At 35.4% G+C, this 17,178-nt stretch overlaps 1 protein-coding gene across 4 annotated transcripts in view; it reads left to right on the top strand.

Annotated features, from left to right (window-relative positions):
- Nucleotides 1–17,178, top strand: part of pan (transcription factor pangolin) — an 826,450-nt gene that overhangs the window by 628,292 nt on the left and 180,980 nt on the right. For all 4 annotated transcript variants that reach the window (XM_017628344.1, XM_017628276.1, XM_017628130.1 and 1 more), the window contains one exon: nt 184–349. In XM_017628344.1, coding sequence (XP_017483833.1) covers nt 184–349 — 166 coding nt within the window. The remainder of the gene's footprint in view (nt 1–183; nt 350–17,178) is intronic.

Here is a 17,178-nt window from a genome sequence, read left to right as displayed (position 1 = left end):
CAAATATCAAAATTGAAAAGTTTTTTTTTGTTCCCTTTTTTGTTTTTATTTTCCGTTTCAAACGAATTCGACGACATTTGGCTTTGGTTGGATCCACACTTATCACATCTAACACCATAAATAACCACATACTACTACCATGTATCTTCGCCCAATCGCCGTGATCTCAAATTCTGTATCTAGTGGCATGAGCTTAGCCGTGAGGAACAAAGTAAATATTACGAAAAAGCGCGGCAAGAGCGACAGTTGCACATGGAATTATATCCAGGGTGGAGCGCCCGGGACAACTACGGTTATGTTTCGAAAAAGAAAAAGCGCAAAAAAGACCGATCGCCCGCGGATTCGGGAGGTATTGCTATAACAGTTAAATTTTATATGTCAAACCCCCCCCAAAAAAAATATACATATGTATAATTTTTTTTTTTTTTTTTTCCACTAATTTCACTTGCACCTAATTAATACTATCTACTTACATACTTTATAATTGACATTCGTTTAACTAACTATTTTCTTCATAATTTTAGTTCAGTTTTTTTGTTTATTTAGCAAAGCATTTAATACATACTTCTTTAAAAATAACCTAGCGGTATGATAACGCACAATATAACGAAGAGTATTGTATTAGCAAGTGGATATGTTTTCCAGTAACTATATGTTAAATTTGTATTCATTCGTACTCGTATGCTTACGTCTGGTATCTTCAAACGCAGTGGGATTTTTAGTCTAAAGACGACAAGACAATATCTCTTTCTCTCTGTCTGTCTGAAAAAATACTCTAACTTTAACAAATGCATTTCTATTGCTTTGAAAGAGTCTCACTCCTTGTCTCCGTGAGTGATCCATCAAGCCTCTCGAGTGCACGAAGCTTAGTTTTTTGGTATTTTTTTAAGACATTCACCAGCTGTTTGGCCCAAGGTATCAATACCACTGCAGTATACTTTGAATAGAACCTTTTACGAAGAACGAACATCCTTTGAGTATAGCGTTAGCCTTCCAGTCTCCCAGCATTAGTTTTCAGGGCCCGGTTTAATGATTTTTTCAAATTGCTCCTCAACTTCTGAAGCTTCTTATTCCACTAGGCTACAAATGAACGTGGCGGCCAAACAGGCACGAAAGGTATCCGATACATTAACCACCGCCTCATCAATGACCTGAGTGGATCGAATTATAGATGACGCCACATATAACTACAGCCAGCCCTCTTTCTTCGCTTTGGCGCGGAGCATATAGCATAAGTTGAACTATGCTGAAATTCAATATACATATGTACTTGATATGGGCGCGGGACTAATTTTTTCGGCCCGGCCTGGCACGAAAGCAAAATCACATTCGAAAACCCACACGAACACGCATAGAGAAAAAGTCAGTGAAATAAATTATAAAATAAGGGTATTCATCAAATGTTATAAATGCATTATGAACCGTATAAACTTTTAATTGTGTACACCTTAAAAATTACCTGTCAAAATTTGTATGGAAACTCGTTTACACATTTCTGATAAATTTCTCCAGCGATTTCACTGAATAAACTTGATGAACCGAAGCCAATGCAACTCTGTCGCAACTCTAGCTATGTTTTCTTGGGCAATAATCGGGATCCGCATAAAAATTTTGCACGCAAATTCAACAACAATGTTTTGACCCTGATAGAGATCTGGGTCAATTTATTATCCGTTCTGTTTGTTTTGTTTCACTGATAATTTGGCCCCACAGTTTGGTTGCAGTGAGAAATGAATTCATACACAAACAGACATTTTGCCATTGTTTCTATTAACTGGCTTCAAATAAATCGCCTTTATGTTAAGTATTTATTTAAATCGTCTAAATATAATTTTTTCCCATTTAGTGAGGTCATTTCTAAAATTTCTTAATCCTCGTGCTAGTAGTATAAAATTATTGATACTGAGCTCGACAAATAAAGAAAACACGACTATTGTCCCAAGTGTAAACGAATGGAGAGTATGGGGCGTTCATGTAACAGAGTGTATAAGTTTATAAGATATCTGCTTGACAGTTATCGGTTTAGATGAATACCACTTATGATTTATCTGATTCACAAAATATTATCTCCAACGAAAAAATGTAGCAGTCGTATGACCTGAATTTTATGTTTTTACAAACCCGAAAAATTGTCTAAATAAGTTAGAGTATTATAAATATACGCCTATTTCATCTTTTGTTAAGTATTTTACCCGCCAACGAAAATATGTACCTGCTCCCTCGTTCAAGGGGTTACAACAATCTTCTATATATCAAACACCTTCCTACGTTGTTACTATGGTTATTAGCAATCAATGTGTAAACAAATTTTTTTTCTACCGCAATTTTTTGTCGAGTTTAAACTTGCAAATTCCCGCTCTTTTTCTTAGAGACACAAGTCATAAAAATGTAAAATTTCTGACCTCTTAGAACTTTTTCCATGTTTTTTGGTGGAAACTAGAATTTTTTGCAAAAAAAAAATCCGACTAAAAATTGTATTGCATTCTTTAAGCAATGTACATTTCTCTCGTAAAATTTCTTGATAGGCTAGTCCGATCTAATTAACTCTAGTGCAAATAAAACAAAATTTATTCCACTATTACATCCCAACGTTTCTCTAAATTTATTAGCATCATTAGGGGAGCGTTGTGTTTATTTTTGTGGTATTAACATTTAAACATTTTAACTTAATTTCTAAAAATCAAATACCATCTTGTCTGTTAGTTTAACCAGGCTTGACTACAAAAATAAACACAACGCGCCCCTGTTTAAAGAATGCATTAAACGTATTTCCAAAGCAAATTTGTTTGAAAAACTTCTTTTGGAAAGTATTATAGTTTCCACCAAAAAGCACCAAAAAAGTTCTAATAGGTCGGAAATTTTTGATTTTGATGACTTGTGACTCTAAGAAAAAGGGCTTAAATTTGCATGTTTAAAGTCGTATAACTCAACAACAAACCACGGTAGAACAAAATTCTTTTACACAATGGTTACTAGTAACAAAATAATGGAGTTTGGACAAAAAGCTGACGTAAATTTTTTCTGGTACACTTGGGTACGCCATTTGTGCATATTATTAGCTACATACCGATTTGTACATATTCTTAGCTACGGAAAACTTGTAAGAATTTAAAGTCATTTGACACTTGGCAAAACCCTAAACCTGGCTAATTCAGGACGCGAAGTGGTTTCTAAGAAATATCTTAATCTCAACATAAATTTCGTCTTTTTTCACCCTTATAATTTATATGAGCTTTCCGTGCTTTTTTGGATTTTCACCGCATGCCAATGCACGCTCGACCTCGTGCCAGACCCATATCTAATTAAAAATGGCATCAAGGAGAAACCAACGCAAATCTTCGCTAAACATAGCCATATGTCTTTCACCTCTTCAAAAAAGGGCCAAACTCTTCGCAATAACTTGTCTAAATGTGAAGGACTCATAACATCCGGTACTAGTTAATGGCAATTTGATAACTTTGATGAGTCACAGCACTTCATTGAACGATCGCAATCCCATGACCGCCATCCCCCCAAACACAAAAAGCTAGAGAAGATGATATAAAAATGCATTTATTTATTTATGCTTTTACTTTGTAATCAAATAGATAATTTTATCATAATAATTATTTGGGCATTTTCTTTAATTGCTTGGAATTGGTAGAAATTATTGGTAGAAAATATTTGTTCCTGCTAAATTTATGTATCAAAATTAACATTTAATACACTAACGTATATTTATTTTCAAAATCATTGAGCTTACTAACAACTCTGCATGCGTTTGTAATTGAAATTAAAATTTTATCAGTAAAATACACATTAATTATGTTCAAGGGTGCGCATTTGAGTTAAGAGTAAATTAAAACTAGTTAAATAAAACAGCAGATAAAGAAGCGCGCGATTCAAAGTTTTGATCACAACGAAGAGATATACATATTAACAAATGGGCTTCAGCTAGGCAAAAAATAGTACATAAATACATATATATCAAAACGCTCCACGTCGACAAGCCCCAATTTTTTTTTGTTCCCGAAGCCTCACCGCATTCCGTGGTCCAAGCGGGAGTGGTGATAGTTTTTAATTTGATTTTATATGATGGAGTGGGGTCTTTGACCAAATCCGCCACTGTGAATGCGAAATATATGATCTCCCAAAGGCTACTGACTTTTTATTTTTTGATAGTAACTATGTAGATATATAATTTTCTAAAAAGTAGTTAATTTGTTTGAATTGTAAATGAGTTCGCGGACGAAGTGCATATGTATGTATTTGCGTCTTCAATAGAGAGCTGGTACTTAGTTGTCGCTGTGGCATTTGACACCTGGCTCAATGGACAGACGGCGGGATTTAAAAAAATGTGCTCGAATAATCATTCCCAAGTCACTTGAAAAAGTTGAGGTCACTTTAGTTAGGCTCATTAAAACGATCTTTAATGAAAACCATCCAGAATAGAGTACGTGATTTGAGGGCAGAGGATGGGATGGCACAAATTATGTATTACTACCCAATATTCAAAGAGCGTTCCTTTGATTCCGATGGTAGAAATTTTAACCCAAATCTGGAGATACTTTAATAAATTCATGCACTGAGGATTCCAGTATATACACACCTCCTTCTTCAAATTATGTGTGCAAAGTTTTATGCCCTTCTATATATTTTTTCTTCTCATCCAGCTGACGGCTTCAAATAAGACTTGAGAAAATTCACGAACGGTGAAAACATGCATAAAACTAAAATAAAATTACATTACAAAAGTATAAAATCAAATAAAACAAAATAGAATACAATACAAGAAAAGAGGATTTAAAATTAAATTAAATAAGATAAAATATTTAAACTAAAAGGAAATAAATTAAGCTAAGTTAAGTTAAGTTTTTATTTGTTAACGGACGTTGGAGTAGCGCAAGTGGTAGAGCTGACAAGCTACCGATAGTGGCTCCTTTCGATGTTTAGAGAGGAAAATTCAATACTATCGATAGTATCGTTCATGGCGGTGAAGTAGTTAGAGCAAGAAAACAAAAGAAAAACAAAACCAAAAAAATGCACTTAAAGGCTAAACATAACCACTTAATCTATTCTTATTTTCTTGTAATTTTTTCTGATGTGTACGTAATAAAAAAGCTCTATACTATCGATAGCGGATAAAAAACCATCGATAGTAACGCAAAAAAACATTCGATGTATCGATAGTGCAATCGATAGTTTATCAGCTCTACCAAGTGGACCGTATGAAACCTCCGACTTCCACATTCCGTTACCGCTTTCGCATTTCATCACAGTATAGTCGTTTCGCGACCTATTTCTGTCTATTCTGCTTAATATTTGGCTCTCCTGCGTTTGCTTCGATTGTTAGAGACTGGGAAAGTACAGTTTTTCGACCGCAAGACTGCTCCTATGAAATCTTAACTGGTTTTCCAGTTCCCGTAGAACTACGACATGATTGGTACGATGTTTGCTACATTTGGTCTTTCTAAAAGCTACATTTTTAAATTCACCACAGTATGCCCACAAAGAATGTGATTTTATTTTAAACCGCTTAAAGTTGCCGTGACCGCTGAAGGCTTGAGTTAAATAGAAATTCATTGGCCAATATATTCTCTAAACACATTGCTTTAATTAGGAAATTAGATTGGGGTCCATCTGCCAGTTTCCAGTTGTAATAGTTTTTCCCTACAAGCTTTTTTGGTCTCATTTTTATTTTGTTAATTTGATACAGCTGCGAATATTTCCTCTCCTCCTTTGAGCAAGGAGGAAGACTTCATATAAATTGACTGGCACTATATTCTAGGTTGGGGCAGCATATTTGTGCTAACATAGCATTAGGCGCCTAATTTGCTCACATGGCCCCTTTATATTTGGCATACGCCTCGATAGCCTATTTGGCGTTTGTACGGCTTTCTCGGAAATTATTTGAGTACGTTTCTTGAAAAGTAAGTTTTTGTCCAGCTAAACTCCGAGGTATCATAAGGCCCGTCCACTTACAACTTGGACGTTGCGTTGGCGCTGGCGTCGCATTGACAGCAGCGCGAGTAACGCCCGTGGCTGCTACAATGAACGCTTAGCTGCGAATACTTTGGTCACTAAATTAACATACTAGCGGCAGATAAATCAACATTGTATATCAATAATTGCATTAAAAACTATAATTCTTGCCCGCATTTGATTAAAAAGGAAAATTATTTCACATAATTTAGGTTTGTTTTGGAACAGCTGACGAACGACGAACGCAAAATGTTGAGAGTTGGACATCTTTCTGTTTTGTTTTGCGTTGGCGTTGCCCAACTTTGGTTATGTGGAGCCTTTCAATATATGTAAATGCATGTATTCATAACTAGTTGTCGAAGCGACGCCAACGCCAACGCAGCGCCAAAGTTGTATGTAAATGGGCATTTAGGCTTGCAACCCAACTATTTGTTTCATTTGACACTTGGTAAGTTATATTAAGTAAAACTTGTATATTATATTATGTTATATTATTATATTATATTATATACATTATATTGCATTATATATTATTTCATTATATTATTTATATTATATGATACTCTATCATATTATATTGTATCACTATATTATATTATGATTTATCCTGGAGCGAATTTCCGTCGTCCCTTGTCGAATTTGGATTGGAGACAAAGGGGTTTGGCGTGATGCCATCTTCAATATTGGATGTTTGTCTCCAAAATAAATCATCTTACCACCCTATCGGAAAAATCAACCAACACAACAAATATCATATTATATTATATTATACTAGTGAATCCGCATGGCGATGAAACTCCAAAATTTAATTTAACTTTTTAAACAGGTAGCAACCCTATTAAAAAACCTATATAAATATTCTAAATGTTTCGTCTAAATCCATTTATCGGTTTTTGAGTGAAGGGAAGTCTCGCATGGTGTCGGGGTCTCATTTCCTCAAATTTTAAATTATCCTGTACCGCTAAAAAATATTTTAACTTCTAAAAATAAAACCCGAATACACTGCGCATTGTATGCCCAGTTCTTTAATTTGAGATTTGATGGCATCCACTAAAATTTAATGTTTTCAAAGGTGGCACCCCTCTTACATGTAGTTAAGAACTAAAGTCTTCTCAAACCCATTTCGGTAGACATCCATATCGGGACGATTGATTTTAGTTTTCAAATAATTTTTTACTTTAACACATCATTTTTGAAAATCGAACGAACGCACAGTGTTTCCCTTCAATAAAGGTGGCAAAAATATAATTAGCGACGAATTTTAATGAAAATACTAATAAAATTAAGGACGCTAAGTTCAAAAATGCAATTCGGTTTTGGATAACTTTCATACTTTCACAGCAAATGCAGTTTGAAGTTGAAAATTTGGGTTCTTGTGGCATTTACATAGGTATGTACATATAGTTTGTTCTGTTTTCAAAAGGGAGGTGTCAAATGACAGGGCAATAAAGTTTTATTTTTTTTAACGTGTTGCCACCTGTTACAAATTTTATTAACGTATTTAATAAGTTAAATTACTTAGATATTACAATATGGTTATCAATCGAAATGGTTTTGAAAATGCGTCACTTCTAAACTAAACTTAGAAGGGTTTCCACATGTTTAAGAAATAAAATTCACTTTAAGTAAGGGAATAAGGTAACAGAAATATGTATATCCGTATGGGTATCAGACAAGAGAAAAAATTTTACATACTTAGCAAGAAATAAGTGAAGAGTAAAAACATTCCTGAGTTAATTTAAGAGTTCAGTAATTTAAAAGGAATGTAATCAAAACAAATCACTGATTGACAATGTATGTATTTGTAATTAAATAACAAATGCGACGTTGCAAACCTTTGGTTTGACACAATTATTATTTTAGTTTAACTAAATTTTACTTTGTTGTTTTTTACTTGTCGGCCGCTGTGGTGTAGTGGTAAGCAGTGCGCGCTTCCACACCGCAGCACCAGGGTTCAAGCCCCGGTCAAAGCAACATCGCAAAAAATATAGAGAAAAGGTTTTTTCTTAACAGCGGTCGTCCCTCGGCAGGCAATGGCAAACCTCCGAGTGAATTTCTGCCATGAAAAACAGCTTCTCATTAAAATACAATCGCCGTTCGGAGTCGGCGTAAAACTGTAGGTCCCTCCTCTTTGTGTGACAACATCAAGGCGCACGCCACAAATCGGAGGAGAAGCTCGGCCAAACACTAACATATGTGTAAGCGCCAATCTATTATTAAATTTTACTTTAAAAACAGGGGGCAACCCTCTTCGTAATACTTCCAAGCTAAAACCTTCTTAAACCTCTTTCGTCTGACTCCCTTATGGTGATACCTATCTATTTCAATTGCCTAAAGGGCCGTTTACATAAAACCTTCCTCGCTTTGCTTGCNGTCACTTCTAAACTAAACTTAGAAGGGTTTCCACATGTTTAAGAAATAAAATTCACTTTAAGTAAGGGAATAAGGTAACAGAAATATGTATATCCGTATGGGTATCAGACAAGAGAAAAAATTTTACATACTTAGCAAGAAATAAGTGAAGAGTAAAAACATTCCTGAGTTAATTTAAGAGTTCAGTAATTTAAAAGGAATGTAATCAAAACAAATCACTGATTGACAATGTATGTATTTGTAATTAAATAACAAATGCGACGTTGCAAACCTTTGGTTTGACACAATTATTATTTTAGTTTAACTAAATTTTACTTTGTTGTTTTTTACTTGTCGGCCGCTGTGGTGTAGTGGTAAGCAGTGCGCGCTTCCACACCGCAGCACCAGGGTTCAAGCCCCGGTCAAAGCAACATCGCAAAAAATATAGAGAAAAGGTTTTTTCTTAACAGCGGTCGTCCCTCGGCAGGCAATGGCAAACCTCCGAGTGAATTTCTGCCATGAAAAACAGCTTCTCATTAAAATACAATCGCCGTTCGGAGTCGGCGTAAAACTGTAGGTCCCTCCTCTTTGTGTGACAACATCAAGGCGCACGCCACAAATCGGAGGAGAAGCTCGGCCAAACACTAACATATGTGTAAGCGCCAATCTATTATTAAATTTTACTTTAAAAACAGGGGGCAACCCTCTTCGTAATACTTCCAAGCTAAAACCTTCTTAAACCTCTTTCGTCTGACTCCCTTATGGTGATACCTATCTATTTCAATTGCCTAAAGGGCCGTTTACATAAAACCTTCCTCGCTTTGCTTGCCAGTTCGAACTTTGACAACAAAGCGTGAAGCGTAGAAGGTATGCTACAATAAACGCTTTGACAGCTTCTGGGTTCTCCTTTTCCTCCTCTGTAAAATAGATAATACAATAATATGCATTAATAATAGCAATAAAAATTCCTATTTACCCTATTTGGGTCATTAAATGCAAATGCAAGCGCACGAGAAAAGATACATGTAGACAGCTGATTGCCAAAGCGCGCAAAAGTTGAGAGTTGCCCATGATTTTGCTTCGCTTTGCTTTCCTCGCATTCTACTTAACAAGACTCATATAAAACCATGTATTTAACTTATCTGTCAAAGCGAAATTATGAAGCAAAGCGAAGCAAAAGTCTTATATAAACGGCCCTTAATTCCTTTAAGTCAAATGGAATTTGATTCATACACATTTTGATGAATTTAATTTTATAACAGGTGGCAACTCTTAAAAAAAAATAAACCTATATTTTCTACAGGTCAAGCTTTTTAATCTGACACTTCATTTTTGAAAATAGAAAGAACCGTGCTGATCTGATGACACTGACAAAAGATGAAAAAATTATTATATGCATTAGCAAAAAACGCATTACTTCAAAAAGTGCAAAAAGTAAGTTAATGTTTGTATTAAAGGCTACAATTCAGTTCAAATGCTTATTAACAGTGTTGCCACTGCCTTAGCCTTTAAAGTATCCATAACAAAACGAAAACTGTATCCAAATGTATCCACATCTATCGAAGAGAAACTCGGCTCCCTAACAAACTTAGACACGGATTTGGGAAACAAAGGCCCGTACTTATGTATAGTCACAATTAAGTCGACTTTAAAGTTAATTGCAGCTTTTTTACATAATTTTCAATGGGATACTTGTCAAAAAAGGTGCAACTAACTTTAGGGTCGGCTTAATTTTGACAGTAACTACGGGCCTTTGTTTCCCAGATCTGTTTCTAAGAATGGAAGAATACTGACTACAAAATTTCCACATGTTCGATGTTTATTACTACGATTAGATTCCCACAAATAATACATGCAAAAAATGCTTCTTAGTCTATCAAAATAATACTAATTTAAACTAATTTTTACCTGTTACATTTAGTTCAGCAAATTGTTATTTCCTGATATTAAGGTTTTCAATCAAACTGGTGGAAAAAAATTCTCAAAATCTTGTATTTGTCTGTAAATTCCGCTTTCAAGAAAAATGTCTATTTCCAGCTTGTTTGAATTCTCGCTTAACGACATATAACTGGACATTTAGAAGTTATAAGTTATTTTTAGTACAGTCAAGTTATTGTTGAAAATTCGTCACCGGCATGGTTGTAAATTTTCTTTGAATGGTAAGAGAAGGTTTGCTCGGGATGTAAAAGTTGATTTAATAATTTAATTTAGAAGCGCGCACTGCTTACCACTACACCACAGCAGCCGCTGTTATATTATATTACACTATCAAACGCCACGTCCCACTACTCTACCATGAACACTTCCAGAGATGTGCAGTACAAAAAATTCAGTTTGTATGAGAGGTGCCACGCCCCTTTTTTAAATAACCTTAATTTTTTCCCCACGATCATGGAATAGGTCTTCACACCAAGTGCCCGTTCTCTACCATGAACATTTCTAGAGATATGCAGCATGAAAAATTCAGTTTGTATGGGAGGTTCCACGCCCTCTTTTTAAATAACTTCCATTTTTTCCGTGAGCATGGTATTGATTTAGTATATCTTCATCCCAAGTTTCAGTACTATACCATGAACACTTCCAGATATATGCAGTATGCACAATGCAGTTTGTATAAGAGGTGCCGCGCTACTTACCCCCATATTTTCCATGAGTATGGGATTGATTTCGCATATATACCATGGACACTTCTATAGATGAGGTATGAAAAATTCGGTTTGTTACTTCTAGGCAAAGCCCTTCCTTGCACAGCCCGCAGTAGGTGTTCAAATTTTCAAACAAATCGGTGCAGAACCTTTTAAGATTTTGTTCGAACTTAACATTTATACATATATGTTTACTAGGGTGGTCCTTACATCTAGGAAGTAAATTTTTACATCAGATTTCCTAAGCCTCAATGCCTACATCGATGCTACTGTAGTCGCAGATGTCACATATAAATTTTCATCCCGGTTGGAGACGGTTAATGCGTGTCGCACAGGGGGAAAAGTTCAGATTCTTCTATGGAAAATTAAAAAAATTAAAATTTGTTTTCATCTAATACCCAAAGTCGATACTACCTTAGCTGAAGATGTCACATATAAGTTGTCAAAGGGGTCAAAGTTCAGATTATCCTACGAAGACATCTTAACCGACTCCAATCGGGACCAAAATTTATATGTGATATCTCCGAGTTTAGTAGTATCGATTTTGGTTATTAAATGAAAAAAAAAATATTTAAATTTTTTGAATCCATAGAGGCATCTGGCCTTTGACACCTTTGCGACACGCCTTAACTGACTCCAATCGGGACCAAAATTTATATTTTATAGCATCTTCGACTATGGCAGTATCGATATTTTGTATTAGATGAAACAATAAGTTTTTCATTAAAAACGGCCTCAAGCTCAATAAAAATTGTTGTTATAATTGTTATAAGGCCATAAAATAACAAAAAAACAAATAACTTAAGGACGAGCACACCTAAAAGTTAAACATTCTAAAAATAGAATTATTAACAAAATCCAACAAAACCAACAACCACATGATCAAATGTAAATTGCAGCGGAATAGCTGCGCTTGATTGTGTTGGCTTAAAAAATTAAAAAGTGGGAAAAAAGCAACGATAATATACAAGGCGAATTTAGCACAGTGCGTAGACAACTGGCTGAGTCAGTGGGATCGTCGGTTCGAATCCTACTGAGAGAAATCTGATGAGGAAATGTGGTGATTTCCGAAATAGCTATAAATTCTACCATTTTTCAAATTATTGTCGCTTTTCCACAATAAGTTTTTCATTAAAAACGGCCTCAAGCTCAATAAAAAATATTGAATATATTAGGTGAAAAAAATAATAATTTTAATTGTTTGAGTCTCTATAGAGGAATCTGAACTTTGCCCCTGTGCGACACGCCTTAACCGTCTTCAATCGGGACCACAATTTATATGTGATATCAGTGACCCTTGGTATTACCGATTTGATTCAAAAGACCACCCTAATGTATACATATAAAGATTATATTATATTGGTTTGCCGCTGTCGACATCGATCTGATTTTTTCCTCAAAAAATAGCCATCGTAAGTCCAACTCCAGCTACTCTAACCGTAGTATTTTTGGGAAAAGGTGCTAATCGCAAAAATACTACTGTGGTATGCTTAACCGGAGTTAGACTGATGAGGGTTGCTTTGTTGACAAAAACATTACATCGACGTTCGACGAGAACTGATTATATTATACATATAATACTATACTACGATTTATTTTGGAATGGAGGGATGTCGGACGCTTGTTTAAACCCCGAAACCGGTGTGTCTCCAAACCGAACTTGGCGAGAGACGGAAATTTGTTCCCAAATAAATGATCTTACCACCCTATCGAAGAATCAACCGACACCAACTAGTACTATATTATATTATATTACCCCACTGGGAAAAGGTAAGGTAAGCCATGTTTTCTTTCAGTTTTTAGTACCAAAATTTTCATCATGACCAATGTCATCTAGCACAAAATAAACACCTCCTATGACGCATGACACGTAACTTACAAAATTTCCGCATGTTCGATGTTTATTACTACGATTAGATTCCCACAAATGCGACACGCCTTAACCGTCTTCAATCGGGACCACAATTTATATGTGATATCAGTGACCCTTGGTATTACCGATTTGATTCAAAAGACCACCCTAATGTATACATATAAAGATTATATTATATTGGTTTGCCGCTGTCGACATCGATCTGATTTTTTCCTCAAAAAATAGCCATCGTAAGTCCAACTCCAGCTACTCTAACCGTAGTATTTTTGGGAAAAGGTGCTAATCGCAAAAATACTACTGTGGTATGCTTAACCGGAGTTAGACTGATGAGGGTTGCTTTGTTGACAAAAACATTACATCGACGTTCGACGAGAACTGATTATATTATACATATAATACTATATTACGATTTATTTTGGAATGGAGGGATGTCGGACGCTTGTTTAAACCCCGAAACCGGTTTGTCTCAAAACCGAACTTGGCGAGAGACGGAAATTTGTTCCCAAATAAATGATCTTACCATCCTATCGAAGAATCTACCGACACCAACTAGTACTATATTATATTATATTACCCCACTGGGAAAATAGGTAAGCACCTTACGAGGTAAGCCATGTTTTCTTTCAGTTTTTAGTACCAAAATTTTCATCATGACCAATGTCATCTAGCACAAAATAAACACCTCCTATGACGCATGACACGTAACTTACTTTGTAAAGCGGCTCAGAAGTATGTCTCATACCAAATGTACATTCTAAATTCCTACTTAAATAAGGCGACCACGTCTTCGTTAAAGAAAGGGAGGTTCGTCAGTGAAGTAATAAAGACCGCCGGGTGAAGTGTAAGTTGCTGGTAAGGCATTGCCCTTCACCCGGCGGTTATTTTGCAACTGACAACGTAATGTGTCTTTGGACGTGTTCATTTTGTACCTTACTAGTAGATGCCATTGGTTATGTTGACAATTTTGGTACTAAAAACTGAAAGAAAACATGGCTTGCCTCGTAAGGTGCTTACCCATTTTCCCAGTGGGTACATTATACTACATTATATTATATTGTATTCCCAGCAAGAGGCCTCGAAACGAAAGAAGGTTTTAAAATAGTACACTCCTTGGCCACTTGATACCTTTATATATTACGCTCCAGTCAAATTAAGGGTCCAAAAATCGTAAATCCGGGTGGAGTTTCGCGCCGTGGCAAAGCTCCTTACAAAGCAAGGAAAATCGCTATATAGGGATGATGTTTTTCCTCTCCTTTCCCTTTTCTCCTATCATGAAAAAAATTCCGAGGATTTTTTATTTTAAATAGCGGAGTGGAGCTGTAAAAAGGTGTCAAACAGCTCTTTCGAAGTTTGAATTTCCTCCTCCAAAATTTTCGGCGAAAATGCCATTCCCTGGGAGTTAATTATTGGACGATTTCTTTCTCGGGAGAAACAAATTCCCGGAGAACAAACTTCCGCGGAAGTATTCAGAATTGGGCAGATAATCTTTCCATAGTTACACAGTATATTCAACCGCGGTAGAGTATTAACTAAACACGGTCATTTGAGGCGACACACGGCGCGAAATATCGGAAAAAATGCTGGCCGCGGCGCTAGAATAACCGTATGAGTGGAACTTTTCTTTAAATATTTTTAATTTCATGATGATGGGGTAATTTAATATTTTGATCAGAAATTTACTAGGTCTTTTGTTTTTCGAACCTCAATTATAACATTTTCGCAACCTTTACCTATGGATGGGGTCCCCAAATTTCCTTTAAACTTCTATTAATAATGTCTTGAACCACACCAAAAATTTTACTATTTTGAAAATGAAGAAAAATCATAGCTGCCTGTATTGTCTACATTTTTATCGCATGCGATATACTCACAAGATTGCTGGACAAAATGAGCCATACCTTTTTTCCATAAAAAATAGAGGCAATTTTGTGACTTGCTTTGCGTAAGGCGGCACTAATGTACTTGCCAACATACATGCACATTAGAGTGGTTAAAATTTTTTTTTTTGGAAATTCATAAACGCTACCTTAAATTATTGTTATTTGTGATAAAAAAGATACACTTTTTTTTTATTTTGAAAAAAAAAGTTTTCTTATAGGTCGCGCTGGTCTGTTTTTTATAAAAACGCTGATGTTCTCAATTTTTTTTCTTGACATGCAGCTAAAAATGTGGTTTTTACATAAAATTACTCTGATATTATTGGGGAACATTCCCTTAATTACATACCTGTTTTGGGCAGTTAGAATGGGCCTAGTGCCCGAAAATATGCTCTCGAAAAGAGACTAGTAAAGTTAAAACGTTGATACTGAACGATTTACGCGTTTTCATAGGTTGGAACTTGTTACCAGGGGGTTTCTGATTAGGAATCTGAAGTAAGTTTTTCAAAATTCAAAATGGCGGATCCAAAATGGCGATCCCTTTTTTTATTGTTGGATTTGTTCGAAAACCGGCATTCGAGAGTTTGTGGGGTCGCCGATTACGAATCTGAAGTCAATTTTTTTTAATTCAAAATGGCGGATCCAAAATGGCGATCCCTTTTTTTATTGTTGGATTTGTTCGAAAACCGGCATTCGAGAGTTTGTGGGGTCGCCGATTACGAATCTGAAGTCAATTTTTTTTAATTCAAAATGGCGGATCCAAAATGGCGATCCCTTTTTTTATTGTTGGATTTGTTCGAAAACCGGCATTCGAGAGTTTGTGGGGTCGCCGATTACGAATCTGAAGTCAATTTTTTTTAATTCAAAATGGCTGATCCAGTATGGCCATCAAATTAAAAAAAAAAATACTAGAATTAAAACGTTGATACTGAACGTTTTAAAAATTGTCAAGGGTTGAAACTCGTTTTCAGTGAGTTTCTACACTGAGAAAAAAAACGCGTTGTAAGAATAAAATTTTTTTATTTGATTACTGTTTAAAAATGTTCGTATTTAAATCAAGTGAAAACTTTTAACAAAATGGATGTTTCCATTATACATACACTACGTATAATGGAAATATTCAATTCAAATACGCCCGTATTAAAATTAAGCATTTTTCACTACACGGATGGCGTTTTGCACGTCTCGGATGCTTTTTTATATGTAATTAAGAAAGTATATGTATACAAAGCATGCACAGCGGTGACAACACGTACACGCATACACACATACATGGTATGACATAATGCAATAATCGCGCGCTGTGATGTTGATTCAAACTCAACATTTGAAAACACATTCACGTGCATGGCTGTAGCTGAGTGTGCAAAGACGCTTGATACAACTAGTTGCTGGCAGGAGGGTCCGGGTTCGATTACCATCAGACGGATCAAAAAATTATTATTTTTTTCCTTCTTAATAACCAAAAAGCATCTGTGCACTTCACAACCACATACGTAAATACTCAAATTTAAAACGAGTTGGGTTGGTGCTCTTCCATATGCGTATTTTTTTTAATTTAGCACGTTCTTTTTTAATTCTAAAATTTTTTTCTCTCAGTGTAGGGTTGCTATTGCGAATCTGATGTCAGATTTTCAAAATTCAAAATTGCGGTTAAGAGTTTCAAATCATTTTTTTTAAGTTGGTGGCCATTTTGGATCTGACATCAGATTCATAATCAGCAAGCTCAGAAACCCACTGGAAACGAGTTCCAACCCTTGACAATGCTTAAAACGTTCAGTATCAGAGTTTTAGTTTTAGTATTTTTTTTTTTAATTTGATAGCCGTATTGGATCCGCCATTTTGAATTTAAAAAAATTGACTTCAGGTTCGTAATCGGCGACCCCAAACACTCTCGAGTGCCGGGTTTCGAAGAAATCCAATCATTAAAAAGAAAATGGATCGCCATTTTGGGTCCGCCATTTTGAATTTTGAAAAACTGACTTCAGATTCCTAATAAGCAACCCCAGAAACCCCCTGGTAACAAGTTTCAACCCGTGACAATACGTAAATCGTTCAGAATCAACGTTTTAATTTTATGAGTGTCTTTTCGAGAGCATATTTTCGGAAACTAGGCCCACTCCAAGACAGGTATGTAATTAAGGGAATGTTCCCCAATAATATCAGAGTAATTATATGTAAAAACCACATTTATAGCTGCATTTTAACTTGTCAGGAAAATAAAAAAATTTAGAACATCAGCGTTTTCATAAAAAACTGACCAGCGCGAACTCTAAAAAAAACTTTTTTTTTTCAAAATAAAAAATACGTGTATTTTTTTAATCACAAATAACAATATATGTAGTGTTTATGAATTTCCAAAAAGAGTGTTTTTGTGAACCACTCTAATGCACATACATATATACTTTTGAAGGAAAGAAGGACTCAGTTGTAGTTTAACGAGCTCACACGGAATTCCATCTCACGCCAT

The sequence above is a fragment of the Rhagoletis zephyria genome, unplaced genomic scaffold (genome assembly GCF_001687245.7).
Source record: "Rhagoletis zephyria isolate East Lansing unplaced genomic scaffold, Rhagoletis_zephyria_1.1 Rzeph_scaffold_00004, whole genome shotgun sequence".
NCBI classification, from domain to species: domain Eukaryota; kingdom Metazoa; phylum Arthropoda; class Insecta; order Diptera; family Tephritidae; genus Rhagoletis; species Rhagoletis zephyria.
Note: the sequence above shows the minus strand (reverse complement) of the source record. Positions and strands in the feature narration are given on the sequence as shown.